Raw genomic sequence first — 20,395 nt, forward strand, 5'->3', positions numbered from 1 at the left:
ACACGACTGACTGTTAAACCTTAAATTAAAAAAAATTGAAATTACCTAATAGTAACATTTTATGTACAGTCGTTAAAATTATATATTTTCACTTTATCGTTTGCTATGTTATACATTTTTATCACAAATTATATTTTATATCAATTTATAAATTATAGGTTTATATCTTTCATTGTGCACAATAAATCAAATTTTATATACGATATACCTTTTGATAATAATATAACGTTAAAAATAAGAATAACCTAAATAATTTACATAGAATATATAAGACTAAAAGATAAACGTCAATAATGTAACGTTTAACCTCCGTTATTGTTATATAACACGCCCAAAAAAAAACGCAAAGGGCAAAGGGACCGAGTTTAATCTTCATATTAATTACGAGACTAACTTCAGGGTCCCTAACATTCATTAAACGCTAAAAGTCGTTTTTCACGAAACGCGCTTTAATATTATTCTTCAACAGAGAGGAAAAAAATCGCTGTAATACATGTCTATATATTTTTAAATATTTTATACGCGTAAGCCGCACTGCGCGTCGCAGATAAAGGATTATATAATTTTACGAATTACTAATAGCAATAATCCGGTGACAAAGTAAGTAAACGTAAAAATGCGCGTGTCTTATCGAGAACCTAAGAAAAAATGCTTATAAAATGCTCATATGAAACTCCAGACTGGCTTTTTTCATTAGTGGGATTATAAAGTAAAACTTGAGCTATAGGATTAGTTACTTAATATATTTTTTTATTCTAACATTCCCTGAAAGAGCTCGAGGCACTCCCTAATAAGACTGACTGATGACTGCCGATTTGCTACTTTTCTATGTTGTCAGCAAAGCTCATTGCTTCAGGTGATTATCCATGAAGATGGATTACGATCTTAGCGAAGTTATATTTAAGTAAAAAATATGTGCGTATTATTAATGATTCTCAAATATTTTGAACAATGTTTTTTTACGGGCTGTCGGTCTACGTAGCGTGCTGAATAATAATCCACGGAAAATCAATTAAACATGACAGGTAAGGGGGTTGTTCAAAAAGGCATGATTTATAATTCACATTAGTCTAACAAGTATTTCGTTTACTAGAAAATCAATATGTGAGTTGTCCTAATTTTGAATGCAGTCTAAAACATGTTGTGATTTTAAATAATGGAATAATGCATAAATCGGTCCAAAAGTATCCTAACAGAATAATTTAAATGAACTTTTTACAGCTAGAATCAGGGCTTTTTTTTTGCATAAAATTGTTGTTACATTTGCGTGACTTTATATTTACGTTACTATAATAAAATACAGTTAAATATAATGGTTTTAATACCTAATATTTTTTGCTACTTGAAATTCATAATTTTAATGTAGAGCTTTTTAATAATTTATCAAAATAAATTGATAAAATAATATCGACTATATTTAATAGGAAATGTGTCATTGAAAAAAGCTTGCTGTATAGTTTTTTTATATTAGGTTTATATGGATGTTACATTTTATTTTTTAAAATACGTAAAAAAGGTACTTCATATATATGTATATCAAAACTTTTCATTTTATCACATCTCTATCGCACTTTGCCGGATACTTTTTTAGTTCAATAAATTCGAATCGAAATTCACAATAAAGTTTAAAACTCTCAACTTTTCACAGCTTGCGCCATTTTCTCTTGCACTTAATCATTTTGATATATTTTCGTTGCCTATTTTATTTTCGTAAAAATCGACTACCATGACGGATTCGACCGCATTCGATTCCCTATCCGCAATTTAGCATTAGGTTTCAAAAGCCGCGCGCGGTTTGGCTTCTTTATCATACTTCGAATAAAAGTTTTTTGAGAAAGCTCCGGATCCCTGTGGGAACTTTGACAATGTGGGCGCAAAGCTCAAAAGCTCGAAAAGACGACGCCAGTGACGAAATCGAGCGAAGCGAAATGGTGACATTGCAAAAGGGAGTGTCGACTTGATTTAATCCACCCATTAACCCTAATAATTTCAAACGCAACTAAGCAATTACTTGAATTGGTCAAATTAAATTGTTTTATGGAATACAAAGCTTACAATAGTATACTTATTGAATATGTTTATTATTGGGTTGAATTCTTAAATTTATTTCTGTTAATCAGATCCAAACATATTTATTTTATTATATGCCTGTCGATACTTTTCTAAAATTTTTAATGTCTTAATTTAACACCTTTCTTTAGCATGAACGTCACTTTCTTCTGCTTTAAATTTACGTCATAAACAGAAACATGTTGGTGACAAATTTTATCAACATTTTCACATTTTATATAAAGATAATCACGGAATGAATTGTCATGTCTTTTAAATATGCAATGCAAGCACAATGTTGTTAAGACTGGCAATGATTGAAAAATCGCTTCCATGTTTAATTTTCAAAACATTCTTCGCATGAAGCTTGTTGAGAATCGCCTGTTCGTATTATAAAACCCACCAGAGAGACAAACAAAACGTTTGTACTCCCCTAACGAAGATCAATTCTATTAATACTTAACGAAGTCTACATCGTCGGCATCCCTAATGTACCGCCTCCGAGATTGAATCAATCTTTTACTTTTTTATTTCCTACCCTCTCGCTTTCTCTCTTACCAATTTACCTTGAGTGACCTCAAGTATATCGGTTATATTGAATGTCTTTTACGAGATCAACAACACAATTATTTTTATTATTCATGTTTTTGTACGCGTGGACAATTTTAATTTAAGGACACGTGCGACACTGTCCATCCCATTCACCCTAAAGAGCCAGATCCGTGGCCAAGTACAAGGATACATCCATGGTAGATAGAACACGTGCAAGCTCGCCGACACTAGAGACACCCTTATAAAATTGCGCGACTTTTACGAACCATTTCGGACCGGTAAAACCGCATTCAAATAAAAAAGGGCGTTACAGCAACACTTTCAGTCTTTTATTGTGTTCTTTAAGAGGGGCGCTTCGAGGGTCAATCTCGCACTCGTGGTCAAAGATCTGGCACAAAGATATAATAAAGACATTCTCCTGAGGGTGTGTGTATATACATACATGAAAAATTTATTTCAGAAAATAGTACCTTAAATAATAATCGCAGAAAATGTATACGCTCGTGCATTTTAGTGACTAATAGTGCAAAAAGTATCGCGTGTATTTCTCGAATTGCATTGTAAGCTTTTTCCGACAATATTAAAGCCGATTGTTATTTTAAATATTCTTTTGAAGTCCCCTCGTCGGCTCGTTAATAAAACTCATTTCGTTTGAGCGAATGCATGATCGTCCCTTAGTTTCGAAAGTTTTTTGTTTAAATACAGTGTGACAAAAATCAAGAAGAAAGAAATTAAACATGTCACTCCACTAAATAACCCTTTAAACGCCAGCGACTTTTTAATGAGTCACCGGTTATTTCTCTTCACGCTCAATATCTCTTTCTAAAAATAAATATAAAATGCTTAGTTTACTGAAAAATGAAACTAACAATCTTTAATATATTTTTTTTTTTAAATAATTCGTTACTTGTTTAAAAAATATATTTGTTTATAAAAATAATTCACAAGTGACACACCGGTGAGTCGCTTAAGCAATGCTTGCGACATTTTATGTGAAATATTTTAATTAGGCATTAAAAATTAATAAAAATATCTACTTATGATATTTACCTGATAATTGGTCGTGTTTTCTTTGCTGCTCAGTGTTGCCATATAGTGAATTTCCAGTCCAGGTCAAAAGCAATAAAATCGTGCCGATTATCAAGCGTTTATATTAAATTTTTATAAAAATCGAAAAAAGCGCATTTAAACCGAATTTTGACCAATTAAGAGAGCGCAAAAAACAATTATCATTTCTCAGAAGTCAAAAATCCACGTCAAAAGCAATAAAATCGTGCCGTCGCCGTCGCAGTGGTTCCCACTGCGACGTCGCCGACACGATTTTATTGCTTTTGACGTGAATTTTTGACTTCTGAGAAATGATAATTGTTTTTGCAATTTCTTATTGACCAAAATACGGTTTGAATATACTTTAATCAGCCCTTTTATATTAAAGATTCATATTGATATCGGTAAGGATAGCATAGTGAATGTGTCTACAGCTGATGCTGAAAGTTCTGTAAGCTTGTTAAAATGCATAACACTAATGTGAGAAATGAAATTTTCCAAAATATACTAAATGCCCTTTCTGCACTATTAATCTACAAAATAAATATAAAATAAATAAAATTAAAATTAAAGTAAAAAAGTAATTTTAGGGGTGAAATATTTATACAAATAAATTTGTGTTAATAACAATATTTTAATAACTTTTAAATAATAATAAAATAACTTTCAGGCAATTCTTATCATATATATGTATGTATACATATTTTTTGTTAAATTATATTAATTGATTTTTATATTTTATTGGTTAAGGCCTTACCTTTTTTTAAGGTCACGAGCCACTTCTGGAAATTTACATATCATATATGTTTGAATAGGGAAAAGGAAAAACATAATTCATTGCGAGTACGAATAGGGTAGTAGTTTCCAAACGTTGAGTTCTGTGGAAAACTCTTTTCACTGAGACCTGCACATCTATATTTGTAATTTTCACCTAATCTTGCTTTCAAAGATTATCACGTTCATTTTTTGAACAAGAGATTTTGAGACTGTGAAAAAGCCACATGTCCTTTTTTAAAGGTACCTAATGCAATGTGGCTTAAACTGATACAGTCAAGTGCTACTTTTGCTAAAAATAATGTTCAAGTATTATAATCTTCTCACCCTTGTATTATACGAAAAGTTGATGTATAGGATTATTAAATAGCATTTTCATGCGACACTCTGTATCTTTCCCAGAAGTTGATATCGAAACACGCGTAAGGGGCCTTAACGAGAGGATTTGCATAAAACAAAGAGTCGGATGTAAAAGCGATTGAAATTTTCGTCGTGTTGACTCGCCTCTCGTTACAAGCCGTGTGGATTTTCGCGGGCGTATACCCAGGTATTGACCTTTGTCCCTCGTAAGCTCCCGACCGCCGGCCGAGACTGTGGGGTGGCCCCGGCTGATACAAGGTTTAGCTCTAAGCCCTAAACAGCATACACTTTTACACCAAAAAGCCAACGAGATAAGGATATTTGGGGACGCTTGCTTTCGGATTTATGACGTGGATCGTCACTCTTAGATGCAGAGCTTAAAAGCGAGAGAGCTTAGCGTTTTTACTACTCTGAAACTAATATAGATCTATTCACTGCCACCAAGCAGACCTTCCATTAGGTTTTATTTGGTAAGATGCAGTTGTATATATTGCATAATGTATTACCACAAAGATCTTTAAAAAAAAATTTGATAATTACAATTTTTTTATAATTCTTCTACAGTTTTTTGCTTATCATTAGAAACGATGAACCCACAAAAGCTGTTTAAATTTTATTTTTAGAAGCATATTTGTATCAGGTACTTATTAAATTCAGATCCAAAGAATGCTGTCAGCTATTATATATTATAAGTTGAAGATATTAATCTACATTTTACATGCATTTAAAAATGTTCGCATGCGAAACCTCTCAACTTAAAATTCCCAAATACGTGGGCCGAACAAGACAAGTCTGGACAGCGAAAAAAGAAGCGTGCGCTTTGACATTATTCCAAGCAGTGCCGTATCTTTATTGTGCACACGTCGCGGGCTCAGTTTTCAGTAGGCGTCTCGCATGACATTAAGATATATAAATGACGTGTATCTCTTAAGGAGCACGTGAAAGGAGGTATATAGAAAGAGGAGGAGGTGGTGGTGGAGGAGGCTTTAAATTATAACAAGGCAATGTCATCCGAGACCGAGGGGTATCATGATAAAACATGACAAAATAGTCAGACAAACGAATAAATCAGGCGACACACGGCTAAGCGTTTCGGTCGAAAGGGTGGAAAAAATGTACACGTATAATATATTTGTATAACTGAGTAACCGAACAACGCAGGGGTTATAAATCATGCATGTCGTTCGCTTTATTATGCTGTTTCGCAACCGGCACAATGCTGAAAGAATCGCTGAAATTCTAATACAAATGTTAATGCGATTTTATGTATGCGTAAAGCGATTCATTGGGCAAAAAATAAGTAAAAATACTTCGACAAGCATTTGTATGGTTGTATGATTCTTCAATAATATATTTTTATCTTGATTTTTTTTGCTACTACACGCTAGGGCCGTTTTCACGCAGCTTTCACTCATAATCTACTGAGTACCAAATTCATATCCGACAGATTGAATTTATTAGCAGAGATTTTTGTGTATATGAACCAAATCTTAAAAAATGAAAATGCTGCAATTCTTTTATTAAAACATATGAAACGTTTAAAATTATTACCACTCTATAGCATCCATAAAATGGCGAAAATTAAATGTTAACTTTTCAACGTCGCCAAGGCTGTCATAAGCTACTTGTGCCTTTGTAATTTTAATAACAATGGCTGACATTACGGTCGTATATTACACCATGGCACATAAAGAGTTAAGTCCTTAGTTTTGAATAACTAATATAACTACTCTTCATGATATTTATTTACAAATTCAGTATGCAATATGACGCACAATGCCTTCCGAAAAGCGATACTTCTCAAATCATTTATTTGCCCTTATTTCCACGAAACGGTGCGCAGAGCGCCTTAATAATCCGATTCCGTACATTTCCAACGTTTTAATTTATAATTATTTAATAGGATTCGCCGTCCAATAGCTTTAAATGTATATTCACGCCTGGCAGTAATGCGATACCTCAAATGCCCTCATACATACAAACACAATCACGCATCTTGCGAATAATTTCAAAACCCTCGTCTTTGGCATCGACAAATCATGCAGAATAACGCAATTAATCAAGATTGCCTTGAAGTTACCCATTCTGATGGTTGTTAGTTTATTTAATGCAAACTGTTGCTGAACCACCGTAAACCATCTACAACAACCTAATATTCATCTCTACGAAGCGGTTTATGCACACCACACATTTCGTGGATAGTTTCAAAGTTTGATAGAGCCGAATGAGGTTGGATGCATCGTCCGTTCAATTTTGAAATGTTTCCAGATTAATCTCGAGTGAATTAACCACTTGGTTTAGTACTTACATACAGTTGCTAACGTAAATCAGTTTTGATTGGTATGAACAGTAGTATACAATAAGTTGTAAAACAATTGTTAAATAAATGACTAAGTAATATTTTTAAATTATTGGCTACTGATCATTGTAAAATGGTGTTATGATTTTGAAATCAACATATATTGAATTGGAATTTCATTCTGTATGTATAATACATTTTTTTATTTAAGTGTTACAAATATTATGAGTGTATCAATCACTTGGCAAACTTCCATTCGTATATAAAAAAATGTTTATTATAATGATTGCTTGTACTTTAAATCAATTTAGTTTGTATGTGTCATATAAATAAATAGCTAATACTAAAATGCTTCGAAATCCATCGAGTGTGTAAAACGTATGAAATAAGTAACGAGTTTTATAAAGTGAATGAGTCATGAATCGATATAACTGGATATTTAATCCAAACGTTCAATATTTTGCTTTGTAATACTGAGCATTTCCATATAATGTATAAATACAAATAACATTTTATTTTTAACAAAAATAAACATTAGTGTTAAAAATAAAATGTTATTTGTATTTATAGATTATATGGAAATGCTCAGCATTAAATTATTAAAAGAAGTAGTAATTTTTATGGTTAATTTAGGTATTATAATATTTTAGTTGTGTATTAAAAAATATTAGTGTTGATACATATATTATATCGTAAATATTTTTTGCCTTACTTATAAAATAAAAATTACCAAACAACATAATAATCCCCAGGATTACGACATATGCAAAGGCATTTTATTATAAAGTCCAGACGGGAAAATATTGTTAATTTTAATGTTAAATTGTGTTATATTAATGGTTTTTATATTTTTTAAATATAAAATACGTAAATAAATATTTTTACGCGATCGAATAATTAATCTTCTAGGATTGCTACATATGCCAATTATTTTAATAAAAATATTTGTTTTGGTATGGTGAAATCTTTTATTTTTTTTAATATTGCCAATTTTCTTAATATTATTTATTTATGCATATATGTGTTATCTGCTTAATTAAAAATGACAAAGCTAGATTTGAATTAATCATCGTATATTTTTTGTTATAATAATTAAATTACGTACGATGAAAAAATAATAAATCACTGAAAACCATCGTAAATTTTAACAAATAAATCTTTCTCATAATTTATCAAAACATATACAATATAATAAACGTGAACTTTTTATTATAAATCGGTTTATCTAATATTTGTGGCAAATTGCAATTTTTTAAACAGTTATTAAATCACTAAATGTTTTTTTATACACTCAGAGAGTAAAATATAGCTGTCAACCCAAAGCTTAAACAAATTCCTGAATCTATCAATACACAAGCTGCTATGTACAATATATACAAATACAGCATTCTATTATGCATTTTTGTCCCACCACAGTTGTCCCGCCCGCGTGATGCATGTCCGGCATAATGGTTATTTATTGGTGCGTACACCATGCCCGATTATCGTATATCACAGTCGTGACCGTTTTGCATCTGACCGGAACAAACATATGACGATTGATTCGGTGGCCGAGCCCTTTTGACCTTTATGGAGGGAATTATTGTTATTTGGAACCGATAGCAAAAAATATGCTGGTCGATATATCGACCAATTCGCATTTAAGCTGATAATGTGTATTAAAGGACTTGTAAGTTTATTATACATATATGTATGTATTAAAAATAGATTGTTTATATAAAATGATCACCATTACCATCAGATAAACAGACAAAGACTGGTTATATTTTAGTGGTGGTTGCGATCTTTTAAGTTAAAACAACCTAATTTGAATTTGCTACATTTTTTGTAAATTGTTTCAACTTATTTCTGGTTTTTTAAAAATATTTATTGAAATGATGTACATTAAAAAGCAATTCCATATGGGATTCGAACCTAGGTCTTTTAAGTATTAATTCCCGACTGATACAAATGGTCTATCATACTAATAAAATCAATATTTTATAATTGTTTTTAAGTACAATATTTTAATTTTTTTAAAAATACATTTTAATCAATGTTGGAATGGCGCAATCTATAACGTCTCAGACAGATCTTTGAGTTAAAGTTTCGAGCCCCGGTGGTAGCAGATCTGATTTTTTTCAGGTGCAATGTGACATATATGGATTATTAAATATTTCACACATAATAATATGCTAATTAAATTTTTAATGCGATTAATTGACGCAGCGGTAAACTGCTAGCGATTAATGGCTGGCGGTAAATTGCTGGTGATGAAGTACGGGCAATAAATTTTCCTAGACTCATTTATTATGTCTTATTAACTTACTTATTTGGTACAGATTTACCACGTTAAAAGGTCAGATTACAACGGAAAAATAAAAAGGTTCATCTTTAAAAGATATGTATATTCAGTTGGTACCATAAAATGAAAGGCATAGTTTAATAATAAAAAATATAAGCTTGCATCACAAAATTAACTATCTAAAAAGTTACCGACGCATCACAAAAAGACTTGGGTTTAATTTGTTTGCGTTGAGAATACATCGTGTTACTCCCAATTCAAAATCAGTTAACTGAGTCAAATTAGGGCACGCAAAGGATCTGATATATATGTGACCTTAAGTTTTAACTGGTTTATATTATATGTATTATAATAGTATTTTGTAATTATATTTGCCCATTTAAGTGTAATATAACGAAAAATACTGTATTTTTAAATATTAGGACCTTAAACTGTTTCGGATGAAAATGGTTACTTTTTATTGCCCTTTAAATTTCCGGGGCAGCTTTATACATAGGCAGTGATTTGTTCAAAGCTAAATTTGGACACTTCCAATTGCCTATATTTTACATGAACAGCACCATTAGTGTGTATACCATTGCGCCCTCAGGTGGACACTCCGGACAGCGTCTTGCAGAGTGGCTTGTCCAACTTCCAAGCGCCCAGGGACACTGCCCTTCGCTCGATGGTCGACCCCAGAGACTACGACAGGCTGAGGTATCTGCAGATGAACGGTGGAGCGCCCAACACCTTCGAAGAGACCATCCACCGGGTGAGACAGGGACTACCCTAAAAGCACGCTTAAAGGGACATATAATGAATGAATGCCTATATATTCAATACGACACAAAGAAAGTGTATCTCAATCAATAATCCATGGAAGCCTTAAGATCTACAAAAATATAGTTAGCCTTAATTAATCTATATTAATAAAATATCAATAATATTGACTAATAAGATTTTTCTATTAATTGATAAGTTATAAAATAAGAACTAGCTTAGTTTTATGATTTTGTTATATTTTTTAAATTTAACAAAATCATAAAAAAATATTGCTATATTTTTGGGGCTCCATGGAAATAAGAACTTGAGAAACACCGCAATACGTATACTCAAAGAAATACTTCATCTACAGATTGAACACAGCTGCTTTTTTATATATCTTCGATTTTATTTTATTTTGTGCGCATAAGTGTTTATGGTATTATATCAGCATGTGATTTACATACATATTTAAAAAAAATATATGTTAAAGGGACCGAAAATTTATCAAAATATTTTACATTTAACTTGAAGTTGTCTTAGATAAGTCTAATAAATTTGATTATGATCTTTTGACTAAATATTATAATATTTTAATTTATAATAACAGTTTATTTTGATCCCCTTAATTTATATAAATATAATAGTATGTACTGAGCTTAATCATTGTCTTTTATAAAATATACATATGTACAACAAACATTTGCAATATTAAAAATAATAAATATTTTTAATTGCACGTGTTTGATTTACAGGCGAAATTGTCAAAAATGCACTGTGCGCTATACAGCTAATAGTTAATAATTCGTTACTTGAATATTTACGCTTTTTACGCAATCGTTTATTTGAAGCTTTGTCAGCATTTTACAATTAATATTATAATGTTTAAGTCTACGGAAATATTTTTAAGTAAATATGTTAAGATAAAATTTAATAGGTTACACAAACATAATCAAATATTGTCAAACATAAACAAGCTAGTTTAAATTTTGTAAATAATTTGGAATTTAGAAAAAAAATTAAATAAAATTAATTTAAGACGCTTGCTTTTGAATGCACGACTGTGATTTTGTATACGAATTGCATGTTTTTTTGGTACTTGAAAAGTATACGAAATGTTGGATAATGGTTATTATGTGGTTTTCGAAATTGTTGTATTGTTTACAAATGTCTTAATTAAGTATTTAGATAAACAATAAAAAATAATTAGGAATATTTACATAAAAATAATAACTGCATGTTTCTAAATTGTATTCTTCAATTTAAAAAAAATGTTACATCTAAAGTGGTTCGGATTTTTGTACAGGATTAATAATTCACCATGTGCATGCTATTTTATATTAATATATCAATACATTTGCATACTTTTTACTCGTATTAAATAAATATTTCTCAACACGAAAAATGTTTCATTTAATATTTCACAATCTTGTCTGTCGATCTGTCTTTTTCGTCGGTTCTCTTCGTTTCGCTATATGTATATAAATATGAATCAATTATAAAACTATTTATAAAAAAAATTGTCATCTACTTTTAGATATCTCTTTTAACACAAAAAACTACGATGTGTTCAGAACGAAACAACATCAAACTTTCACGTGGTATAATAAAAATCATTTTATGAACGAACTGGGACACATTTTGTAATTTCATACACGGTGTAAAAAAGTGCGTTTGGGACTTCTAAACTAGATGGAATAAAATATATTATTGCAAGATAAATAATAAATATTGCTATAGCTTAAAAATCAAAAAAATATAACATCTTTTTCAATATTTTTAGCTAAGCTATGAGCTTTAAAATTACATATCTTTTTATACTATTTAATTTAAAATAATTATCTTCAATAAAAATAAAAATGTTTATTTCTACATAATATATAAAGAGGCTAAAGAAATATAAGTAATATATTAAAATACGTATATATTATAAGCTTTAAATTAAAATATGTATAAATAAAGCTTTATTAAAGTATTTTTTGGTCTATAAAATAAATATCATATGATTAAAATAATACAATTTAAAAATTCCCATAATGTAAAAATCAATTTCATAGAATATTATAATAATTTACAATTTAGTTTTTATTAAATATTGAAAATCATTAAATGTGGGTAACTAAAATATAAACAAAATTTTATATTTTTTAAAGGGTATACATGTTAATCGAGTTATAAAACCACCCCTTAAATATACTTGTATATACCATCCAACGAATCCACGAAAAAATCATCCAATCTGATTTTCGTCTCAAATTTTGATGCAAAACGGAGAGAATTTCAATCGAAACCCTCTTCACGTTTTCTTCAAAAAAACAAAAAAAACACACCAGGGAAGCTTTTTTGTCGTGGCGCAGCTTACAGAGAGAAAGAGAGATACTTTGGCTTTTTCGGATTATATCTCTACGCAGGACAGATTTATGGGATAATCATCTGTTTTCCGCTCAACGCTTTACGACCGTAATTTTTAAAGCTAAATATTTATGACTTGGGTTGAAAAAAAATACGTTTGATATTTTCGAGAGACCTGGCGGATAATTGAATTTTCGCTTTTGGCCCTTCGACCTGCTTCTTGTTTCGTCGATGTTTTATATAATATGCAGACTGTCTCATATAAATACATACGCATACATTTTAGTTTTTATATATATGCACATGTATACATTTTTATGGGAAAGTCTGTAATTGATCATATTTAATTTGGGCGCTCTCCTCCTTTGTCTTGTTTTTTTTTATTTAATCTATATGTGTATTCTCCCTTTTATTTCATTTTTGCATGACAAGCATGGTTCTTTACATATTTTTTGTTGTTGTTGGTACTATGGAATGTAACGTCAATTTTCTCACTCAAACAATATTAACAAAATGAAATTGTATTTATACCACATGAATGTAACGCACACAAAGGGTATTCGTACTTCATTTATATAAAAAAGATTTATACGCATTTATAACAAGTATTTTTGGTTAAGAGAAAATAATGTGGCTTTTGGGCAGTGTAATTAATTCGTGGATTTGCATGTCAAATATTTTAACATAATCAATATTTGACCCGCGGTCTAATTTGCATTAATTGTGATTTGTTTCAGTTAAAAGTTCAAGAGGCAATGAAGAAAAAAGAGAAATTTCATAGGGAACACGAAGAGGTACGGATATTCTGCAATTTTTTGCATGATACCTTATATTTGATTTATGATCAATATATATTTTTTTGTTAAATATAAATAGCTATATGAATATTTTTATAAAAATGTGAACCCCTTTATTGATATTTTGGTCCTTTTTCTAGATGTACAATTGCTTATCACAATCTATAAAAATATCTAAATAAATTGTAAACATTATATTTTTCTTATAATTAAGGCAATTATGGTTTCGATAGTTTTCACTTTACATAAAATACATACTGTCGATGCTTTCGCTAAATTCAGATTTTCCCAGGGCGTACTATATTAACTTATATGATAATAATTATACTTTGGGAAATAGGAATATTTTGTATAAATAGAGAGCTAGGTAAAAAAGCAATATGCAAACAGCTAGTAAATGTGTGAGTTACTTGTTTACACTAAAAATTATAAGCTTTTGCAAATTCTATATACAGAGGCTGTTTAGAATCAGCGGAGTATAATTTGAGGATTTGGATACTACTTATATTACTGCTACATATTCAAAGATTCGACGCTTTGCTTAAAATGACCTCTAAATTGACCATGGAACAACTACAGATGAAAATATTTATAATAAAGTTGTACAGTCAAGGCCTAGTTGTGAAAAAATATGGGGCTTGTGAAAATGCACGTTATTTAAAGCTTCTAAATATTCATTGTATTATTGACTAACATATCCTTTGAGGGATCTATCTCAATCCAACAATTTGCGATAAATGCTAAAATGTATATATAGATTAAAATGGATATGCAAATAAATGCTAAAATTTTAGAGAAAAATATAAAATATATTTTTTAGCTCATTTTAATTTTGCTGTCTAGCTGACGAGTCAAATATTTCCAATCCAGTCCTTCACAAAAAAGTTTGCCGACCCCTGCTCTTATGACTCAAAAACCTGATGAATAAACCCATTGGTTTGACTGGCCCTTTGTATTCTAAAACACTTAATTATCTAGAATTGTGAATTTAGTAAGTTCGCCCTTAATATTATTAATATTAAAAATAAAATTAAAGATGACTAATTTTTTTTCGAAGCAAAATGATATCTAAATAATAATGTCAACAGTAAACCTAAACTTTTACTTATAAATTGAGCTACCTTATCTTTGCTGCAAAGAAGTGTAAGATTATAGTGCGGTATATGTTATCCCAATATTACAGCTATCAAAACATGTTTTAGTAATATTATTTAAATTATTTAGTACATCGTGGTTGTACAGAAACGTTTTTCGTGCAAAATCATAGCACAATCGGCGATAAGCATCGCCTAATAGCGACGCATGCATTCCCACGGGACGCTCGCGCGCAAAATACGAAAAGTGCGGCCCTGAAGGCGTTGCCGAGGGAAAATCCCATTAGGGTCATAAAATTTTCCAACCTTCTCTGGACTAAAAACATTCCGGCCTACACAGAAATATGCCACTCGAAAATGTACGATAATATCGAAGCGGGCAGGGCGCAATATCGCGCGCTAGGTGTCCCATTTTGGTTGCCTAATTTTCATATTTTAGTCCGAGACAGAATGCTTTATAATATGGTTGCACAAATTAACCAACAAAGACGTCGCTTCAATCTTATTACTATTTTTTAAGTTTTTTACATTTTGGAAAGAGCCAAATTTTTTTTTAAATATACCAAAAATGCTCTTTTGGATTTGGGCTGGCAACTGTAAAGATCAAACTAAAAGAATGGTCGTATAGACCATATAAATAAAATAAACTTGAAGGTTTTGAATGAATTTCATCATGTAATTTTAGAAATTGCACTCGATTCTTATCTTTGCCATTCAACAAAAAAATAATTATAAATAATATATAGCTTTAAAACAAACCAAATGACTTTCGTCCAATCTGAAAGTTTTGGCTTAAGGTGACAGATTATGTATGCTTTTAATTTTTTTACTATTCTACTCTATGAAATGGATTACATTTAACAAGGATTTAACCAGTCAGACGCCTTTCAGTATTTTTTAAGGAAGTCCTAATGTTACTTACTAATCTGTTTTACTGTATTTTCAATATCTTGACGTAAAAGCATAATTTAGACACTGATGTTGGTTTGATTGGCTTGCAAATCTAGTATAATACGAATAATAAACATAATTTTTAGTCACATTTATTTTATTTTATTTTACAACTTTACTCATATATGTACATAATGTTTTTTTTATTATACGCTCTCAACCATTTTTTTTTTCTAAACTAATTTAATAACAGCTCGTCTGAAGCTCGAAAACACTGGGAATGTCTAGATTCTAATTAATATATCATATAGTTTGGGGTATTCATAAATTGATATATCCATATTGCAAACCCTTATATTAATGTTCTATTTTATGGTAATATTGACAGAAACAGTCATAAGGCATATCCTTGTCGCACTCTTTTTAAATTAAAAAAAATGTTTAAATACGTATTAGATGCTTTCACGATTTTTTTTATTAAATAGCATAATAAGTGAAAATAAATAATAATGAAAATTTACCCTATAATTGGAGATGGTTAAAACGTACACTCTCCCCACTTTTTATACCCGAGTGTGCTCTCCAAGCGGTAATTGTTAGATACGGTATCAAATTTCCCGTTTAATATGCATTAAACTTTTTTGTATGAAATTGCCAAACTTCGTTTTGCTCCTCTCGACCGTAATCAAATTTGCGAACAAAAATTTGCGTCGACAAACAAGCATTATTTAAGTCGTAACGTGTCCCAAAACGCGTTTATGCAAATGACCCTGGCAAGCATTTTTCTTGGACAATCACCAGAAAGAGCATTGTTTGGTTAAAATAAAAATAATAACGAGTGTTTAACTCAAGCCGAAGAAACTTTTGTCTGTACCTCGTGGAAATAATGTTAACTTGGTTAACTTTTTTTATTTTTTTAAAGTGTTTTGAATGTGTTTTACTTCAGCTGTTATCATAATATAATACTGTATGATGTGAATATATAATGATTATTTTCAACAAGTAGTTATTCAACATTTAATATAGCACAGATTAAACCGTTTATATATTTTAAGATCACAATATAACCAGAAGTCTATAAATGCTTAAAAACAGATGTTATTATTAATTAGTTGAAAATGTATAAGAAGACATTCTGCATCAATCAAATTATGGAAACCAATATATAAACTCAAAGTAAAAAATTGATCTTAAAAGGCAACTATTTCTTACAGTAAAATATAATTTAGGAAAACGGTAAACAGTGACTCTTTTTCTTCTATACTATAAAAATGTTTGTCTGTCTTAATTATTAATTAGCACAGTTCTGCTGTAGAGTCTTTCATTTAAAGTATATTATTTGTGTTGGTAATTGAATTAAAATATAATATAGATTAATTAAGGAGCATTCCTAAACACAATAGTTGTTATTTAAACGTACCTTTAATTATTGCTTTTAAAAACGAACAGTACTTGCACATTCAATATACAGTTGATGAAATATAATTATTTAACACGTTTAATTTATTTACTTGCCAAGGTAATAAACAAAAAAGGTAGCCATTGTTCTGTTATATTATTAAACTGTCTAAATCTAGGAATATTGCTTTCGCAATTCTCAATTTATTTCTCGATTTTCTCGAGAAATTTTGATAAATAAAAAAAACATGTAATATATAATATGTGAATATAATATTACAGTATATAATTGTATATGTTTTTATATTATTAATGAGCAGATAACTTAATGATCTTTAAAGACTTAATAAAATGATATTTTTTTAGAATGAACTTTAGTTCTTAGATCACCGATTAGAGTAGTTAAAAAATCTTGAACAATTTTCAAGTATCTGAAACAGACTTACCATTTATTATGCAGCAGTAATAAAGTTATTTTTTTAACATTTTTTTCGAGAAATTTCCGAAAAATAATTCTTGAGAAGAAACTCTTGTATTATCATAACTTTGGATCGCGTTTGCTTAAAATAATATTTAACACACATGTAATTAAGGCAACGATTCTTACACGTTGCTCACATTTGGGTTCGAGTGTTTATACACAGAATTTAACTGATACTTAGCAATTTTATTTAATTATCAACTTCTATTGACTTCACCAGACAATGTTAATACAATTTAAAAATTATGTTTCTTCTGTGGTAAATTTCATTCTGAAAACTACACTAATATTTGCTGGCAGAGTAATATTATCATATAATATATATCAACAAACGTAGTAAAGCATTCTTATTTACGATATAACTTGAAACAAAGTTTAGATAGTAAAATATAATTTTTAAATAATAATTGACAATGTAAAAACTTGATTTTATTTAATCTATACACTTATTTTTATTATTTTCAATACATATAGGATCTTCTCTATGAGCTGTATTAACTCATTATTATAGAATTTTCAATACCAAAAATATACGACCTAGCTTGACTTTTGGTATGAGAGTATTGATCAAAGTTTATTCAAACTGAATTTTGACCAAAGGGGGGCGCAAAAACAATTATCATTTTCCAGAAGTCAAAAATTCACGTCAAAAGCAATAAAATCGACGCAGTAGGAACGCTCGTTACCGAGCGTTCCCACTGAAACGGCGCCGATTTTATTGCTTTTGACGTGAATTTTTGACTTCTGAGAAGGGATACTTGTTTTTTACGCCCTCCTATTGGTCAAAGTTTGGTTTAGATATGATTCATTTGATTCTCAATTTTGTTACAAAAAATTCTAACGATTATCTCATAACATAAAATTTGTTGTGGCGTTATGAGCATATATAAATAATCATCCTAACTTACAACGGCTCAGCTATCATGCCGTTTTTTTACCGATCGTTCGACAGAAAAAGCGCAATATTCTTCTCGATGAAAAACCTAACCGTGGAAAATCGACTCGATAATGTAAACTTTTTTAAAACTTTTCCTTCCTCGCCCACGCCTTGTTATCAATGTTTGCCAAAGTTTTCTGTCGCTTCCACTCTCCGCGGCTTTCGTTTGTTTATTATTATTCTCATCCTGGATGTTTCGTTGTAATTTAGGATCAAAGGACGAGATAACACTTACGGGGCCGGGGGAAAGTTTTCCGCGAGCAGAGATGAGTAAAAAAAGCGTACGCCGAATAAAAACTCTTTACGACGGGCACTTTTTTAATATCGGTGCTCTTTTGACTGTTGCTAGCGCCTATGTGGACCGTAAAGGATATGTTTGTGCATACAAATTGTATGAATCGTTATAGATATATATTTATTTTTTCACCGAGCTCCCTGTTTCCTCTCTCGAAAGATTAAACGCCAAAGGTCTTGCGCTCTGCGGCTTCGGGAACCTTTGGCCCGTTACGACAAATCGATTTCGCTCCTTGGCCATAAAGATAAAGCGTAGAGATTCGAATCCTTAGTGGAATTACATGTCATGATCTTATGTGCGTGTATTTATTTTCGTCTTTGGAATAACGAAAAAATGACGATCGTATCGCGATAGCGCTCAATACGTGAACTGCGTGAAAAGAACTCTCGAAACAACAATTGTTCTTTATCTCAAATACAATGGCAGTTTTATAATCCATACCTATACATGAAATCCTTATTTGCCGAATAATGTACATGCTATTGTAAAATAAATACAAAGAAAATAATTTCTTATAGCTAACAGCAAATATAGGATAACTATCCTAATATATAATATGCCAATATAATAATGATTTTTTTTGTTATAAAATAAACTAATTATTATTTAATAAAATTAAAGCTTCTCTAAATTTTAGTTTCGCTTGTAAATATTTATATTTCATTTCCCTCTTTTAGTCGAGCACGTACGTAATAATTCGCTTCTAAAGCGCCTGTTTTATATAAATAAAAATATTCGCACATAACCGTCACATTTGTGCACCATCCAAAGTAATTTCGCATAAACTTGCACCGCCAGACGTAGCAGATAATAGTTTGTAATATTTCAAAGCTAAGCCAAACTGCGACCTACTTTAGTTTTCAGCGTTTATACCACTTTTATGTATACGTACATATATTCAAGACCAGGACTGGGCTAGCTGGTGTTTTGGCTCGTGAGCTGTTTTAAGGAATTTTCATTTATTTTTCCGCTGACTTGAAAAGTGGAAAGCTAGTGAACGTCGCATGCATCCAAAAGGCATTATCCTTGCATCCAATTCGGCTTTTTCTGAACTGTGTACAATTTTCTAGAAGGCATTAGAGCGACGTTATGTGCAGTTCTTTAGGTCGAGCTAAATTTAAATCATTGCTTAATAACAATAATTAAATTTATCAATATATGCTTTATCTGTGTTGATGAACCAAAACCTGCAAGACCTATGTTCGAATCCCATATGAACACTAATGTTTTTCAATCGTGTCTTGGAGATTGGAATTAATTATTGTAGGTAAATCAGAATGAAATTATATTTATTTTTACTTATATTATCAATCCATATTTTTACTTATATTATCAATCGTTATGAATATTTAAAATAAAATCGAGCTAGGCCCATTGGTAAATTGTAAGCTGTAATAATGGTTTATATTCTATAAAATTCACTGATTTCTCAACTTTGATTTCAGTCTGTGTTTTGTTAGTTATTGATTGTGTACCCCGTTAAAATGCATAAAGCTATACATGATAAAAAAACTATAGGATCAAAACACTGACGTAGTGAGAATGGCAACTGATTAAAAAATGATAAAAATAATATATAAAAGTTAATTTTAAGCACTTTCAACGCAATCTATTCTTTCTACGTCATTTATGCTCCATCAGTTAAAACTAGAAGGGAATCATACTGTTTACCATTTAATATATACAAAGGATATTTGCTGTTAATTGTTTATTATATACAAAGTTAAAAGAATATTTTTAATTCACTTTATTTTATGTGTTATATATTTTTAATAAAAAAATGTTTAATAATGAGCAATTAATTCAAGCATTTTGCACGAAACATGTAGTATAAATTTTAAGTATATTTGTTTACATGTGAAGAGAAAATTGTAGCGTTTATGTCTCCATCTCAATCTTTTAATTAATTGCAAAAACAACTTTATCATACCACGAGCCGAGAGAAAGAGAGAGGATACGATACGAAATTAAGCCGGTCACAGTTTGTGTTTTCTATAACAGTTTTCTCCGTGGCGCTTTCCGTTTTTTTTACTAGCCATTTTTC

The 20,395-nt window shown here is 30.2% G+C and overlaps 1 protein-coding gene across 6 annotated transcripts in view; it reads left to right on the top strand.

Moving 5' to 3' along the window:
- The window catches only part of LOC148236572 (uncharacterized), a 392,594-nt gene that overhangs the window by 366,305 nt on the left and 5,894 nt on the right, over positions 1-20,395 (top strand). For 2 of the 6 annotated variants that reach the window (XM_088182114.1, XM_088182118.1), the window contains exons 6-7: positions 9,955-10,116; positions 13,196-13,252. The exons of 3 other annotated variants lie outside the window; for them this stretch is intronic. In XM_088182114.1, the coding sequence (XP_088038240.1) occupies positions 9,955-10,116; positions 13,196-13,252 (219 nt within the window). The remainder of the gene's footprint in view (positions 1-9,954; positions 10,117-13,195; positions 13,253-20,395) is intronic. One more of the 6 variants, XM_088182115.1, reaches the window with a different exon arrangement.

The sequence above is a fragment of the Plectrocnemia conspersa genome, unplaced genomic scaffold, assembly GCF_051122295.1.
Source record: "Plectrocnemia conspersa isolate PC_06_02 unplaced genomic scaffold, ASM5112229v1 ptg000003l, whole genome shotgun sequence".
NCBI lineage: Eukaryota > Metazoa > Arthropoda > Insecta > Trichoptera > Polycentropodidae > Plectrocnemia > Plectrocnemia conspersa.